General features: G+C 56.8%; 2 protein-coding genes across 8 annotated transcripts; one reads left to right on the top strand and one right to left on the bottom strand.

Moving 5' to 3' along the window:
- Positions 1-866: 866 nt before the first annotated feature.
- Positions 867-7,044, bottom strand: PARP3 (poly(ADP-ribose) polymerase family member 3). Of its 7 annotated transcripts, none has more exons than XM_032290045.1 (12): positions 6,610-7,043; positions 6,249-6,365; positions 5,758-5,947; positions 5,109-5,234; positions 4,747-4,935; positions 4,415-4,547; positions 4,103-4,329; positions 3,697-3,846; positions 3,401-3,487; positions 2,990-3,167; positions 1,789-1,980; positions 867-1,412 (listed from the first exon to the last, which is right to left on the bottom strand). In XM_032290045.1, the coding sequence occupies exons 3-12, from the start codon at positions 5,938-5,940 to the stop codon at positions 1,243-1,245; spliced, it is 1,635 nt and encodes a 544-aa protein (XP_032145936.1). In that variant the 5' UTR covers positions 5,941-5,947; positions 6,249-6,365; positions 6,610-7,043; the 3' UTR covers positions 867-1,242. The 7 variants fall into 7 exon arrangements, with proteins under 7 accessions (XP_032145936.1, XP_032145940.1, XP_032145937.1 ...); XM_032290049.1 differs by having other exon boundaries at positions 1,825-1,980; positions 6,610-7,042; XM_032290046.1 differs by lacking the exon at positions 6,249-6,365 and having other exon boundaries at positions 6,610-7,044.
- Positions 7,045-7,377: 333 nt separating this feature from the next.
- On the top strand, positions 7,378-15,873 carry RRP9 (ribosomal RNA processing 9, U3 small nucleolar RNA binding protein). The gene is made up of 15 exons (XM_032290042.1): positions 7,378-7,536; positions 7,816-7,898; positions 11,120-11,229; positions 11,594-11,661; positions 11,743-11,784; positions 12,058-12,184; positions 12,794-12,918; positions 12,999-13,091; positions 13,633-13,733; positions 13,816-13,950; positions 14,034-14,096; positions 14,515-14,660; positions 14,742-14,821; positions 15,525-15,598; positions 15,706-15,873. The coding sequence occupies exons 1-15, from the start codon at positions 7,450-7,452 to the stop codon at positions 15,797-15,799; spliced, it is 1,428 nt and encodes a 475-aa protein (XP_032145933.1). The 5' UTR covers positions 7,378-7,449; the 3' UTR covers positions 15,800-15,873.
- Positions 15,874-16,165: the final 292 nt, after the last annotated feature.

The following is a 16,165-nucleotide window of genomic DNA, read 5'->3' as shown; positions in this document are numbered from 1 at the left end:
CTGGGGAGGTTGAGGCTGCAGTGAGCAGTGGTCGCACCACTGCACTCCAGCCTGGGTGACAGAGTTAGACCCTGCCTGGAAAACAAAAAGACACAAAGGGATGTTTGGTGCTAAGACATGAGGAATGCTTGATTCACCTGACAATGTCTGGGATGAAGGACAGAATCACCACATGGGTCCCCAGATGACAAACAGTTCTAAGTTGATAGCGGGGGTTGCCCTCAAAGGCTCAATGAGAGGAAGCAGGCTGTTACAGTGATGGACCAGGAGGGGCAGGGGTATGTACATGATCCACATCAACCCATGTGAGTGCTTACTCCCTGGAGTGTGGCTGGAGGCTCAGGCCCAGCGCAGCTGTGGCACAGACAGGCAGAGGCTGGAGCAATAGAATACCATGTTTACTAAACCTGCTTGGGCACGCCTGCAGTTTAGCCTACCTTGGTGACCACATGGCTCTGATGTACAGTCCAGGCCAGGATGGACGGCCTGGGTGGATGTGGGACCCAGCCCACTCTCAGCTGTGCCCCTTGAGTAGGCTGTTGCATCTGTGTCCCTATAATATGTCCCCACCACACCCATCACTTTAGGAGGCAAGACTCTGGGGCCACAGCCATGCCAAGGCTAACAGGGATTGGAAGGAAGGGGGATCGATGTCTGGGACACAGGGGAGCCTGGCAAGAGGAGCGATATGGATCCAGCAACCATCCAAGGGGAATGAAATCAGCATGTCCAAGAGATGTCTGTGCTGCCAGTTCACTGCAGCACTGTTCACAATAGCCGAGAGATGGAAGCAACCTCAATGTCCACCGATAGATGAACAGATAGGGGAAAGGTGGAGCATATACAAAACAGAGTGCTATTCAGCCTTAAAAAGGGAGAAATCCTGTCCTTTATGAAAACATGGGTGAACCTGGTGGATATTATGCTAAGTGAAATAAGCCAGGCACAGAAAGACAAACATCGCATGACCTCACTTACATGTGGAACCTAAAGAAGCTGCCTTATACAAGTAAAGAGGAGAACCCTGGGAGGAGAGGGGCTGGGCAGCTGTGGGTCAAAGAATACAAAATTTCAGTCAGACAGGAGGAGTAAATCCAGGGATCTTGTATAGCTCGGTGACTGTAGTTAACAACAATGTATTGCATTCTTGAAAAAAGGAGTGATACGGGGGAACCGGAGACAGGGAAGAAGAGTGAAGATCACCGTCCAGCCCTGCAGGACCCAGGGGGACAGAGTGGGCACTCAGAGGTGAACCTCCAGCAGGTAGCGCAGGCGACACTGGCTCTCCTGGTAGATGAGGTACTCGCTCTGGGAGAATGTGGAGCTGCTGAACTCTGGGCAGGGCAGAGGCCGGCCCTGGGGCACCACTACTCGCTGGCCATCCAGCTCCAGCTCAGTGTCCTGGGTCGGATCTGCAGGGCACATCAAGGGTCAGGGTGGCTCAGGGGTCACTGGTCCCTGGCCTTACAAATAAGTCCTGCTGCCTGCTGTCTCCACATCTGTCAGAGGGCACGCCTGCTCATTCCACCTTGCCTACCTCCAGACCACGGGATAGGCTCGGGCTTCTGCCTGGAGTGTCCGTCCTGCCTTCTCTCTGGGAAACGCCTACTCATCCTTCAATGCTTGGTCAATGACTGAGCATTGAAGCCCTCCGGGATGCCCAGGAAAGATTTGTTGAATCAGTGGATATTTGTCAAATGACAAAGTGAGTGGCTACAGGGAAGCTTCTTTTTGTCCCTTTTCACAGCCCCCTCCCTGAAAATGTCCCAGCCCCCACCTCAGCCCCACCTCTCTCCTTGGCCTGTCCAGCTTCCAAGGACTCACCAGGCTCGGTGTGGCCTCGGGCAATGACACTGTTGAAGCCAGGAGGTGGGGTCTTCAAGCTGGGGTTGTCCCTGGTGATATGGTACTCTCTGCCCAGGGCCACCTCACCCAGGAACATGTAGCCGATGTAATGGTCCCCACAGTTCATGCCAGTAACTGGAGAACACAGGGAGGCACCGGCCGGCAGCTCAGCCTGCCTCCTGCTAACCTGCAGGCTCCCCTCTGCTGCCATGTTATCCCTTCTGGCTTTGCTGCCCCAGCCCAGAAAAGGCTCACTCTCCTCCAGCCGTCACTCCCTCCTTGTCCTGGTCTGCTCCCTGTGGCCAGGCCTCTGCACCCGCTGCTGTCCTCATGAAAGTCAGCAATGGCCTCCCAGTGACCAAACCCGGGGCAGAGGCTTTTCTCCCTGGCCTGCTCTGCTGACTTCGCTGCTGACATCATCAGCCCCTACCTGGGACCTCCTCACGCTGGTTCTCCTGAGCCTACCCTGCCACTGTTTCCTAAGCTCCTCTGCCCTCCTGGTGGACTCCTTGCTCTTGGTGACCTCAGGCATCCTAGAACCTCAGCCCCATCTGTTCTGGGATGTATCCTTGGTCCATGCTCTCTTGGCCTTACAAATGGTGGTGGCCTCCAATGATGAGGTCAGCCCAGGAGGTCATTTCAGTGAGGACACTTCTGGCCAGAAACTTGGAAGTCACTGGAGACCGCACTGACCCTTTCCCACACGCTGGCCATCCCACCTCCCACACATCCCTCTCATGGGCTCCCTCCCCCGCACCTCCCAGCCCTGGACAAGGCACCCCTCACATCTGGCCTGGATGAGAGCATGGCCTCCCAGCAGCCTCTGGCTGCTGCTACCTTCTCCACAGCTATAGCCACTGAGATCCTGCCACAGACAAGTCCAGCTGGGCTCGCCATCACTCCCAGGTCTGGTTGGTGCACCCATTCTATCTGTATTACCTCCTCCAGGAAGCCATCCCTGACCATCAGGCACTTCCGCTGAGATCCCCATCCTAAAGCCAAGGACAACCCACTGAGCACTGTAGTCATTAACCACTAAATGGTTCTTCTTTCGGATCTACCGTGAGTTTCCAGTGGGCAAGGACTGGGCCCCATCCACCTTAGTGCCACCCCTCCCAGGGCCTGGCCTAGAGGGAAACCTCACCGTAGCCAGCTGACTTGCTGTTCTCTGAGGCAAAGTAGATGCCCTTGCCAACACGCCCACCAGAATGTGGCATGATGCGGAGCCCACTAGTGAGGATGGCGGCCACCACGGCCACGTTGGTGCCGTGCCACAGCAGCCTCCGATTACCCAGTCTGGAGTGGGCCTGGAATCTGTCTCCCTGAGTGGAAAGGATGGGAGAAATGGGAGTCATGCCACCCAAGCACTCAGGCACCTTGCCCTGCTGCTCAGAGGTGTGACCAAGCCTGAGGGCCCCTCTGCTTACTCGGGCACACTCATGGCCTGGCAGAAACTGAGCAGAGTTGCTAAACGATTTGCCAAGGGGCAGATAAGCCAAGGGCATCTTCCTAAGGCACAGGGGTGATGGTGGAGGGGGTGGGGGATCTCCCTTACCTCCCCTTCTCGGTTTACTCTCCAAACGTGTTGAAGAGTAGGGCACCTGTGGTTGTTGCCAGTCTGTTTTAAGTAGGTCTGTATCACCTGTGGGGAGAGCAGAAGCTGGGTGCCAGGGTGGGAGGCTCAGGAGCTAATCCCCCTCTTCTTGTCCCCCTAGTCCCGAGCCCTCTGCAGGCCCTGGAGACACAGGAAGAGAAGGCTGAGGGCGAGTATTCCTCTGGGTACCTGGAGGGCAGGTGGGCAGAGGGACGGGTCTCACTGTTAGCCTGGCCCCTCTGTGGGGCCCAGCTCACCTTGTACTCAGGTGCCCCAGGGTCCAGCAGCTGCAGCTGGCACTTGAGAAGCCGGTAGTCTCGGTCTAGGGGGTGTGGCACCTCCTCCACCATCTTCTTCTGCTCAGAGGCTGCCTGCAGGGCCTGGGCCAGCTCGATGTCTGCCAGCACCTAGGATGATGGGCCCTGGCCGCTCGTCTTCCCACGTGACCTTTGGCTTCCCCTCTCCTCTCTCACATGCCTGGTACTGCAGCCACCCCACCAGTGTGTCCGCCTGTCCCATTACCCCATCTGTCTTCCTGGCCTTCCCCACCCATCTGTCAGCTCGCCCAGGCAGTCCACCCCTCTGGGCCTTCTTGGCCACCTGTCCCTCATCTCGCTGGTCGCCTAGGCCCCACTGCCTGCCTGCACCCCCGCCAGCCCTCACCAGCAGCATGTCCTTCTTGGCCTGCAGAAGCTCCGGGGTATTGATGGGCGGGGGCCGGCTACGGCCAAAGTTGTGCGGTATGACGGTGTAAAAGTGGGAGGACAGCTCCTCCAGGCTCTGGCCACCATCCCCGGGGCCTTTCAGGGCGTCCTCCAGCGCCTCCAAGGCCTCGAAGCCACGTGCAATCTGCTGCTTGCTCAACTTTCCCAGGGGCATCTTCTTCACATCTGGGGAGATGGGGGAGCGGGGAGACTCAGCCCCGAAGCCCTGCCTCCCTGAGGCCCCTGCCACCCTGCCTGCCTCACCCCTCACCCAGGTCCATGAGGGCCATGGCATTCTTAAACATCTCCTTGCTGAAGATGTTAGTGATGAGCTTCTGCGTGGCTGGGTCCAGGGAGCAGGGCTGTACCTGCTTAGCCACAGTCCTCACTGGGCCTCCGTCCACCTGAAGACACAGAGCACGTGTGAGCAGGAGTGGCTGGGCAGGGCGCGACACCAGACAGAGACCAGCCAGCCTGAGGCCAGAGGGGAGTTCTGTGCCTGAGGCTGCACAGCTGGGCAGTGGCACAGCCCAACCAGCGGGGACTCTCCAGCCAGCGCCCTCCCTCTGCCCAGGGCCCGCCTCCCTTCCCTGGCCCTCTCACCTTCACCACAGCTTCCTGGGCCTCATCCTCTCCCTGCACTTCGATAAGTGTGTACTTGCCGGGGTGGGCCACAAATCGGTCTCGCTCTGCCCATTTGTTCTTGGTCTTTTCCTGAAATTTCTTCTCAAAGTCCTTCTTTGCATCTTCTAGTGTTGTGAAGGGGTTGAGCTTCGACTGGCCGAGCTCTCCCTGCCACCCACAGACAACCTTCAGGGGTGTGCCCACCATTGGCGTTTGCTGGCCTGTGTGCTGGGCCAGGCCCTGTGCTGAGCACCCCTGGACGGTTGGGGATGCCGCCCAGTCAGTAGCCGTGGCCTTCTGGGGGCCCTGGGCAGCATGTGCAGAGCAAGCGGGGCACTCACCACGCGGCCCCAGCGGGTCCAGCAGGCGAAGCGGCTGCCGTCCTGGAGCAGCTGGATGACGTAGAACTTGTTGTTGTTCTTCCCGATGTCAGTCTGGTTCAGGGTGCAGTCGTAGTCCTCATGCACCTGGGCCAGAAGGGAGGTGGGGGCAGGCTGGCGGGGGTCAGACGGGTGCCTGGCTGCACACTGAGAGGGCTCCAAAGGGGACAGGAGTCTGACAGCAGTGGGAGTCAGAGGGACTCTGTCTTGGAAGCTTGGGTGGTCATGGCTCTTCCCTAGGGAATGTGGTGTGACACTCGCATGGGGGTATGGGGGATTCTGGGAGGACACAGCTGGGCACTGAATGGGGAAATCCAAGAGGGACATGGCTCTGCCCTGAAGGGACACGGGTGAGCGCCACGGAGACTGAGGTGGTCAGAACCTTTCCCTAAGCATGCTGGGCGGAGGCCTGCATGGGGTCTGAAAAGCAGATGTGACCTGCCTAGACCTGATGGGACACAGACCCATGTGGTCAGAAGAACATGGCCTTGCTCTGGCGCGCTTACCTGGGGGCCTTGGGCTCCAAAACCAGAACTGAGCCCCAAGGGGGAGGCCTGGGTGTGTTTGTGCTTATCAGTGGGCAGGCTCTGGCCTGGCTGGGGCCACTCACCTGGGTCCCAGGGTTGCTGCTGAGCGGACACGTCGGATCCACACGGATTATGCGCTTCTCTGCAGGTGCGGCCCTGAGGGCCTCAGCAGCGGAGCGGAAGAGGTCCTCCTCCCCTGCCCCCTGCCGCCCTTTCTTCTTCTCAGGGCCCTCAGTCTGTACCGAGGGCTTCCGCTTTGGAGCCATGGCTGTCCTGAGGCACAGAGGGGCCTATGGGCCTCCATGGTCTCCTCATCCCCAATGCCCACTCTCACTCCCCACCCCCGCCCTGGGCCTGTATAGCACCAACTTGTCCCACCCCGGGCTCCCGGTTTGGTGGCCTTTCACTGTGTCCTCTGTCCACTCTGACTGCATTCCCAGCCCCAGACCACACCCAGCTCTTTGTCACTCAGAAACACTCCTTTCCCCAGTCACAAGTGCAAGGTTAGGACTCTGTCCAGTCTTCCCACTCTGGTCAACAGAGTCTGCCTGGCTCCCTATCCTCTCCAGCTCACCTGTGAGTCCTGAGGGGTAGGGAAAGTGAAAGGAAGATCGCTCCAGTCCACTTAGGGGCTCCTCCCCCTGTGTCAGCTAGTTCAGCCCTGGCATGGTTGCTGGGCTGAGTCACGGAGCTATGGGGGAGGGTGGGCAGAGGATGCTGGGGGCGGGACTCTTGGGGCCAGATTTATCCCCCTGAAGCTTAGAACCCAGTGCTGTAGAGGCCCTTCCCAATGGACTGAAGAGTTCTGGGAAGTCAGAACTCCAGATCAACGGCCTTGAACTGCCAGAGGGCAAAGGCCAGTCCCACCAGGCCTTGCCCTGCTCTGCCCTGCTCTGCCCTGCGGAGGACTGTGGGCAGGACCATAGGACACTCACCTAAGAAAAGCAGGGACATGGGAGAGGTCTTGGCTGCCACCCGACCTGGTTGTGTGCGCCTCCCAGGGCAGTCTCAGGTCTAGTATCTCCCCATGAGTCTCAGGCGTGACTTAGCGAGGGAATTCCCAAGAATCACCAGACGCCGTATGTGCTTGTGTAAGGGTTAGACATCGGCTATTTGGCCACCAGTGGGGTGAAGCAGAGGCCAGGACAGGTCGAGTCAGGAGGCCAGTCCCACGGACAGGTGGGCACTCGATCTGGCATATCCAAGGCCCGGGCAGTCGCGTCCGTAGTGCTGCTCATGTGGCCGGGGCTTGCAGCATGCATCTGTCGGTCGCCCGGTGACCTTGGGCCCGGGTACAGGCACTGCCTCCCTCTCCCGAGGGCTGCTTGGATCCCCGCTGGGCCTAGCGCCTGGCTGCCCCAGGAGGGGAGGAGTCACGCTCCAGAACGTGGATGGGTTCCGCGTCTCTGGCGCCCCCCAGCGGCCAGGGGGCGCAAACACCGAGAAGGCTCTTGCTGCGATTTCGAAGTCAGCCAGCAGCAGAGCGCAAGCGCCGCAGCTTCAGGCCGGAAGCGCCCGGGAGACGCCGGCTTCCCACTCGAGCCTGGTGCGGGAGCCTATAGGAATTCCAGGAGGCGGGGCCACAAGAGTGCATCCTATGGGTGTTTGGGGGCGTGGTAGAGCCTGCCGAAGGACCCAATGGAGCATTGGAAGGCGGGGCCCGGGCTATGGCAGCCTATCAGGAAGCGGAATCTTGCCAGGCGGCTGGGGTGCGGGGAGGGTTCAGTTGCCACGTGAGTTCTCCGGTGGCTGTAGGCACACACCCGGTGGGCAGCATGTCGGCAAAAGCGGCTGCTCGTAAGCGGGGAAAGCCGGCTTCGGGGGCCGGGGCTGGTGCGGCGGCCGGCAAGCGGCGGCGAAAGGTGAGCATGGTGCTTCTGCGGGCCGCGGTATGCCCTGGTGCTGGAACAACTGTCATCCCATCAAAGGGACCCGGGTCCAGGCCCTTCCCCAGCCCTTCGCCCGGGACACCAACTGGAATCAGCTTCGTTCCTCTCTCCGCTAGCCAAATCCTAGAAAACTGTGCGCTTAACCCGGGAGCCTTTACCATCCTGGGGCTCATGAGGGACCCGAGGAGGCCCCTTAGTCAATGCCAGGGTGGTCGGGACTCTTGACCAAAGAAAGGACCGTATAATTCCCAGGCCGTCTCTGCGGGGGACAGGGGCAAATCCAAAGGTGGCACCAAGATGAATGAGGAGATCTCCAGCGACTCTGAGAGCGAAAGGTGAGCTGTTCTTTTCCACCTAGTGGGAGGGAAAACTGAGGCCCATGGTGAATGGAAGACTCAGTGAGTCCGGGCAGAGCTAAGCCTAGAACCCAAGACTCTGGCCGTGGCTCTGAGATCGTGGCTCTTTCCTTTAGTTTCTGGTCCTGCAAAGTCTCTTTTCTGCGAGGTCTGTGGATGGGAAGGACCCTAGGCCCCAATCCGAGGCTACTGCGACCTCCTTGGGTTTTGGCAGGGAGCTAAACATGGGACTGGACTGATTGTGAAATTGCAGGAAAACAGAACAAAGCTGTCAAGTATTTCTTGCATCCCTCTCCCCTTGTCGGTTTTCCTGCAATTTCACAATTACTGGAGTCCCTGTCTCTTAACATGCCAGGCACCGTCTTCACTGTTGAAAGTGCAGAGTTAGGCAGGCAGGTGAAGAGAGTGTGTTGTAGTGAGATGTGTATCTTATAGTTGTGTGTCTGGGAACAGGGGAGGGACATTTAAATAGGGTCTTGAGAGATGAGGAGGAGTCTCTCATGGAGAGGTAGGGAAGGCATTCAGGGATCAGAAGAAAGTTTGAGGTGTAAGTGTGCCAGAATGGATGATAGAAAAGATGGAAGGGGCTGGGCCTGGTAACTCACACCTGTAATACCAGCGCTTTGAGAAGCCAAGGTGGGAGGATTGCTTGAGGTCAGGAGTTTGAGACCAGCCTGGATAACATAGTGAGATCTTGTCTGTACAAAAAATAAAAAAGTTAGCTGGCTATGGTGGCATGCACCTGTAGTCCCACCTACTCGGGAGGCTAAGGTAGGGGGATCCCTTCCCAGGAAGCTGATGCTGCAGTGAGCTATGATCATGCACTGACCTCCAGTCTGGGTGACAGAGCAAGACCCTGTCTCTACAAAAACACAATAACGGGGGGTGGTCATAGGTGCATGCAGATTCTAAAGGGCTTTGAATGCCCCCCTCATTTCTGCAGATGATGGGTGTGGTTGCTTTCATGATTTCAAAGAGTCACGCAAGGTGTCAGGCCCGACCCTGTGGGTTAGAGCTCTTGGATCAGGGAATCCTAGTGTCTTCCTTATGAGTTGACTTGAGAATCTCGCTTCTAGAATTGAGTATGTGTTGCCTTAATTTGCCTGCAGAAAGACTTATGTACTTTTTTTGTTTTTGAGACAGAGTCTCACTCTGTTGCCCAGGCTGGAGTGCAGTGATGCGATCTTGGCTTACTGCAACCTCTGCTTCCCTGGTTCAAGTGGTTTTCCTGCCTCAGCCACCTGAGTAGTTGGGATTATAGTCCTGTACCACCACGCCTGGCTAATTATGTATGTGTAGTAGAGATGGAGTTTTACCATGGTGGCCAGGCTACTCTCGAACTCCTGAACCTCAAATGATCCACCCACCTCAGCCTCCCAGAGTGCTGGGATTACCAGCGTAAGCTACCATGCCCAGCCATTAATGTACTTTTCTTAATCAGAAGGTTATTGTGGATAAGTGTGTGCCAGGAAGGTTATTGTGGATGGGTGTGTGCCAGGCTAGTGTAGGCTAAGCAGTTTTAAATATTTTTTCAATGTGTTGTGAAGCTTGTTACATACAGAAGAGTGAATGATATGCATTTGTAACGTAGAGAGTAGTGGTAAAATGGTAAACCTCTGCACTTACCACTTAGGTTAAGAACTAGAGCATTTGCAGCAACTTAGAAGCCCCAACTGTTATTCCTAACTTGAGTTAATAATTTCTTTGGTTTCTTTCTTCTTCTTTTAAAAAATTAATATTTTCCATTTAGGTATAATTTACATATAGTAACATTCACTTTTTAAAGTTATGGTTTGGTGAATTTTGACAAATATACACAGTCATGTAACTACCACTACCTTGAAGATATACAAGGGTTTCATCACCCTCCAAAACTCTTCCTGCTTCTTCATAGTCAGCTCCTCTCCCTCCCCACGTCTGTGGTAGCTACCACCCCTAGAGTTGTGTGTTTTCTAGCATGCCATGTAAATGGAATCATAGTGTGTACTTCCCTTGCATTTCTTTACTGTTCTGCCTCATGCATATGAATCCTTCAACAATAGATCGATTAGTTTGGCTAAATTGAGTAGAAGTCCGAACTTAACACAGGTCCCTTGGCTGTGTAAGGGAAGGGCAGCACCAGCCCTGTTTTTGGCTGAAGGCCTGCCAGGCATAGGGCACTAAATGACTGCTGGGGCATGGTCCAGCTTTGGCTTTCCTGAGAGTTTTCAAGGCCCCTTCTGGGGAAGTCAGGGGCAGGGCTATGAGTGAGTCCTGGAAACACGGTTAGGGCAATGGACAGAGACTGTGGGCACATGATCAGAGGGAATGGGCTGCCCTGGATTTTCTGTGTTTGAGTGCCCATGACCTACTCCCAGCTCCCAGAAACAGGTCAAAGCAGGACCTGTCTTTGAGTGAAGTGAGTACTCTCTGCTGGTCTGGGGACTGGGGGCATGGAGGGGAAAGCAGTGACTTTACCAGTAAAGGTCAATCCTCAAGCAGTGAAGGTTCATTTTGAACCTTGTCCCCAGGGTAAAGGATGGTGCAGTGGTGATGACAGTCCCGGTGTGTCTGCCTGGTGGGTCCTTGGATCTGATCCAGACTGTCCCCGTCATGTCTGGGGATGGTGTCCTCCTCTTCTCTGTTCTCTCTGTAGCATCTCTGGTTTCTGGCATCCCTTGCCTTCCCTTTCCTAGTTTACTCTCTTGTTTGGGGAGTACATCCTCTATCCTTCTTAAGAAAAAGAGGGAGAAACAATTCTGTGGCACCTTGCACAGCTGGCAGTATTGTTGATCGTTTGACTGGGCATGGCATTTTAGGGGTCTGCATATTCCTCCAGAGCTGTGTGTGTGAGGCTCCTCTGTCTCGTTCTCAATATTGCTGTTGAGATGCTGGAGCATTTTGGTTCCTGACTCTTTGTATGTGACCTGATTTCTTTTGAAAGCCTGGTTTCTCTCGGAAGCCTCCTCTTTCCCCCAGAGTTGAGAGGCTTTAGTGATCTCTTTGGGATTTTGGTCTGTTTCCACCCTTATGTGGGCCACTGAGTGGGGCCTTTTAGCTTGGAGAGTCACATCCTTCAGCTTTCTGCAGTGTAGTTACCGGCCATATGGGCTGGCGGGCATGGGGAAGGTTGGATAGGAAGGTGAGCATTCAGAAGGCAGGGTCCTAGTGGTCAGAGGAACAAGCTGAGTCCCTCAGACCCAACCCCTCTCTGCCCACAGCCTACCTCCAAGGAGGCCTGAGGAGGAGGAGGAGGAAGAGCTGGAGGAAACTGCACAGGAGAAGAAGCTGCGCTTGGCCAAGCTCTACCTAGAGCAGCTCCGACAGCAAGGTGAGCCAGTGGGCAGGCCGGCCATGGGCAGGGCTTGTGCCTGTGTTGGTCTGCTGTGTGCCGCTGCAGCCCCAGCCACCTGATGGGTGACTGACATGGGTGCCCAGTGAGTGCCCGGGCTGTCAGTACTGGCTGCCCTGTGGGGGTGGCCAGGAGCTCTCATGGGCCTTCCAGGGAAGCCAGTACTGACAATAAGTACTGATGCAATAAGTAAAGCCATGAAGAAACCCTCCAGCCTGCCCTCCCCTCTGCTGAGGCAGCTGGAACTTCCTGCGTTACCCAGCCCTGGAACAGTGGGATGGGGACAGGATGGGAGAAGAGGGGTCTGAGCCTCGGTTTACTTGGTCTGGTCTGTCCTGCACAGAGGAGGAGAAGGCTGAGGCCCGAGCATTTGAGGAGGACCAGGTGGCGGGGCGCCTGAAGGAGGATGTGGTAGGTGTGGAGGGAGAGTTGGCGGAGGCAGGGGTGGAGCTGATCTGCTCCCAGGGTCCCATCTGACTCCTCTCCATGCAGCTCGAGCAGAGGGGCAGGCTGCAGAAGTCAGTGGCAAAGGAGGTGAGTGGGCCTGGTAAGGTTGGAGGGAATTGGGGTCCCACCTGGGTTGGTGGGCAGGTGAGTCAGTGGGGGCTCAGGGTGTGGGGGTCTTTGCTCTGGAACATGGTGGACACTTGGGACTATAGGGTCAGGTAAGGAGCTGGTCCCTGTAGCCTTGGGTCTTGTTTTCCTTCTGGCTGGGATGGGTGGGAAGGGCCAACACTGCTGGGTGGGGTTGATGGGGGTGGTGCCTTTATGCCACCAGCCACAGTGACCCAGCCCCTGTCCGCCCAGATCCAGGCCCCAGCCTCCACTGACATTCGTGTTTTACGGGGGCACCAGCTCTCTATCACATGTTTGGTCATCACCCCCGATGACTCGGCCATCTTCTCTGCTGCTAAAGACTGCACCATCATTAAGTGTGAGTGAGTGCCTGGGTGGGGCTGGAGCCCCCGTGGCGCATCCAGGATGGCTGGTCAGGGGAGCGAGAGTGGTCACGGCAGGCTGAGCCCTGAGCTGCAGGCAGGTTTGCTTCCCTAGAGGTACTCTCTGGGTGACAGTGGAAGCTGCTGCCTGGCAGTGGGGCTTATGAGACCCTGTCCCTAGAGACCTTTGGACAAAGTCAGGCTGATGATTTAATGGGAATCAGTGTTGCAGGTGGGTGGTTGGACTAGAGCGCATTTGAGGCTGTGCAGTCCTGGGATTGAGTCCCCGGTCCTCCTGGGTTCCCATCCATTCTGGCTGAGCAGTTCTTCCTCCACTCACTGGTGACAGAAGAACTCAGACCATCAATCCCATGTCCATCCCTTTTCTTCTTTGGGCTTCATGGCTGCTGTTTGGCACTAATGTCCCTCTTCATAGATGAGGAAACTGAGGTGGCTTTTCTGCAGGCTCATGGTGGCTGGGCCAGGTCTTCTGGCCGAGTCTGGTCCAGGACCTTTGCCATGGCTCTTTATTCCATGCTGGAGAGGGGTTGCCAGCCAGCTCTGTCCCCACATCCCAGTAGCTTCTCCCCCACCCCCCACGGCAGGGAGTGTGGAGAGTGGACGGAAGCTGCATGTGATTCCTCGAGCCAAGAAGGGTGCCGAGGGAAAGTCCCCTGGCCACAGCAGCCACGTCCTCTGCATGGCCATCTCCTCCGACGGCAAGTACCTTGTAAGGCCAGGTTGGCCCTGGGGGCAGGTGGGAGGTCTGGTGCACAGTGGGTGCCTGTGGTCATTGTCTTCACCCCGTAGGCTTCGGGTGACCGCAGCAAGCTCATTCTCATTTGGGAGGCCCAGAGCTGCCAGAACCTGTACACCTTCACAGGACACCGGGATGCAGTGTCGGTGAGGAGCTGGGCCTTTGCCAGGGGATAGTTAGCGGGCATGTGCTGAGTACGCTAGGCTCAGTGCTGGCCTCTGTGGTCCCGGTCCTCAGGGAACCTGCATCCAAGGGTAGCGAGTGGGTAGTGAGTGGTGTTATGAAAGGCATAAATGGGCTAAAGGGATGGGGAGACCTGGGGGAGACTGGGTTGAGCTTGCTCAGGAATCAGGGAGGGCCTTGAGAAGTCCGCCTCTGGGTAGGGTGTGGCAGCTCTTAATCCCAACACTTTGGGAGACTGGGTGAAAGGATCATTTGAGTCCAGGAATTGGAGGCTGCAGTGAGCTATGATTGCACCATTGCACTCCAACAACACGGTGAGACCCTGTCTCCAAAAAAATAAAGAAGTCTGCATCTGCTCAGGGGCAGATGGGCATGTGGGCTGCACAAAAGTGCCTCCCAGGACATGCCACATGGCTTGCTTTTTGGGAGGTCCTCCCGGGGCCTGACCTGTCTCTCACCTGCTATAGTCCAGGTCCCCTTTGTCATCTCCCTATGCACCCTTAGGGGCTGGCGTTCCGCAGAGGCACCCACCAGCTCTACAGCACATCCCATGACCGCTCCGTGAAGGTGTGGAACGTGGCAGAGAACTCCTACGTGGAGACTCTGTGAGTGTGTGTGGGAGAGGGTGTGTGGATGCATGTGCGTGAGTTCACGCATGACCCCTATCCTACTCTGTCCACTCTGCAGCTTCGGGCACCAGGACTCTGTGGCTGCACTAGATGCCCTGGGCCGGGAGTGCTGTGTGACCGCTGGGGGCCGGGATGGGACTGTACGTGTGTGGAAGATCCCTGAGGAGTCCCAGCTTGTCTTCTACGGCCACCAGTAAGGTGGCCTGCCATGCCAGTGGGGGCTACATGGGCTGGGGGTGGGCTTAGGTCACACCCCTCAACAGTCCCTTTCTCCAGGGGCTCCATCGACTGCATCCACCTAATCAACGAGGAGCACATGGTATCCGGTGCAGACGATGGGTAAGGGCGCCTTTGGATGTCTCTGGCCACACCTTCTGCTCCCAAGCGCTGGCTGCCTGCAGGGACCTGAGCTTGCCTCATGGAACCCCCAGTGGGGTAGCTGTTGTAATCTCTTTTCATAGATGAGGGTGCGGAGGCAGAGAGCTCAGATGACCTTGTCTCAGCTATGTGCTCTTGACCCCTTCCTGTCATGTGGCCTTTTTTCTTTTTTTTAGAATTAAAAAAAAATTTTTGTGGGTACCTATTAGTTGTATGTATTTATGGGGTACATGAGATGTTTTGATACAGGCATGCAATGTGTCGTAATCACATCATGGAAAACAGTGTATCCATCCCCTCAAGCATTTATCCTTTGTGTTACATGTGTTGACTTTTCTGCCTCTGGCCCCTCACTGCTGTACTCCCTCCCTGTCCATAGTTCTGTGGCCTTGTGGGGCCTCTCCAAGAAGCGACCACTTGCCCTGCAGCGTGAAGCTCACGGGATGCGGGGGGAGCCAGGCCTGGAGCAGCCCTTCTGGATATCATCGGTGGCAGCCCTCCTCAACACAGATCTCGTGGCCACAGGTGGGTGCCCTGAGAGGCAGGGAAGAGGGGCTGCCGGGTGGGCTGCCGGGTGGGGGTTGCTCACTGTCCCTGTCTCCCCAGGCTCCCACAGCTCCTGTGTGCGGCTTTGGCAGTGTGGGGAAGGCTTCCGGCGGCTTGACCTTCTCTGTGACATCCCCCTGGTGAGTGAGTGGGCTTGAATGCTCAGCCTGTCTTTGCCACACTGCCGAGACCCCTGGAATTCGCTCTTTAAGATCTTTCTTCTTGTCAGAAGGGAACCTTCTCAGGGCAGGGCCAGCTCCTAGCACAGGGCCTGGCAGGGGACCCCCCCCCTTTCCCTCTTCTGCGCCTCTTCCTAGCCTAGGCTCTGTCCAGGGTGCTGGAGTACAAGTCAGGGAGCAGCATGGGCAAAGGCATGGAGGCCTGGCCCTGTGATGGGATTTGCACTGCTGGTGCCAGATTGGGTGTTAGGCTAGAGCGTGTGGACTTGACCGTCCACACTGGGGTGACCTGAGGGAGAGTGGCAGGATCTGTCAGTGATGTGTGCTCAGAATGTAGGGTCTGGGTCAGTGGGGACTCATGGGGTCTCCAGGGCCCCACAACCAGGAGCCAGCCTCAGGCCACGGCCTTGACATACTTGGTGTACACTGCCTCCTTCATCCTCACAAACTCACTGCCAGCCCAGTGCTCTGCTTACCCTCATCTCACAGATTTGGAGGCTGAGGCCCTGATAGGTAAAGGGCTGGCCTGTATCAGCAGGTAGCAGGGGGCAGAGCAGGGATTTAACCCAGGCTTGGTAAGGCCCAGCCCTTGACTGCGATGCTGAAGATGGTGGTTGAGGGGTGTTCTAATGTCTTTTCATGTTGTCTTTCTCTCTCTGCTCAGGTGGGTTTTATTAACAGCCTCAAGTTCTCCAGCTCTGGGAACTTCCTGGTGGCTGGGGTGGGGCAGGAGCACAGGTATGTGTGGCCCTTGAGGGTGTGGTGAGGTGGTGCAGGCTGGACAACTGCGTGGAAATGGGCTGGAGACTGGTCCGGGTCTAAGCTGCTCCTTGTGCCCCCTGCAGGCTTGGCCGATGGTGGCGAATCAAAGAGGCTCGGAACTCTGTCTGCATCATCCCACTCCGCAGGGTCCCTGCACCCCCAGCTGCCGGCTCCTGACACTTACCCTCCTTATTTAAGTCCTTCCCAGGCCATGTCCCACCCTCTTTGTATTAAAAGCCTCCTCTTTTGGGCCTTGTCTCTTGTAGCTTCTTAGGGGAGTGGAGTTAGGGGTGCATCAGGGGCTGGGTGGGAGGCTGCCTGGGAGGGACAGGACTCCAGCAGTCTCTTAGCTCTGCCCCTCTGCTAACCTGAGGGCTGTTATCCTTCTCCAAAGAACTTGGGATGGAGACCTCGGCTGGCTCCTGGCTCCTGGCCCCTCCCTGAGTGTCCTGCATGACCTCACTGGGCTAGCTGCCTGTCACTGCTCTTGGGTGGTCGGGGTCAGAAGCTGCTCACCCTTCAAGCCATGGCTTGTAAGGGCTG

Source organism: Sapajus apella, unplaced genomic scaffold (genome assembly GCF_009761245.1).
Source record: "Sapajus apella isolate SASKATOON/1434 unplaced genomic scaffold, GSC_monkey_1.0 scaffold23, whole genome shotgun sequence".
NCBI lineage: Eukaryota > Metazoa > Chordata > Mammalia > Primates > Cebidae > Sapajus > Sapajus apella.
Note: the sequence above shows the minus strand (reverse complement) of the source record. Positions and strands in the feature narration are given on the sequence as shown.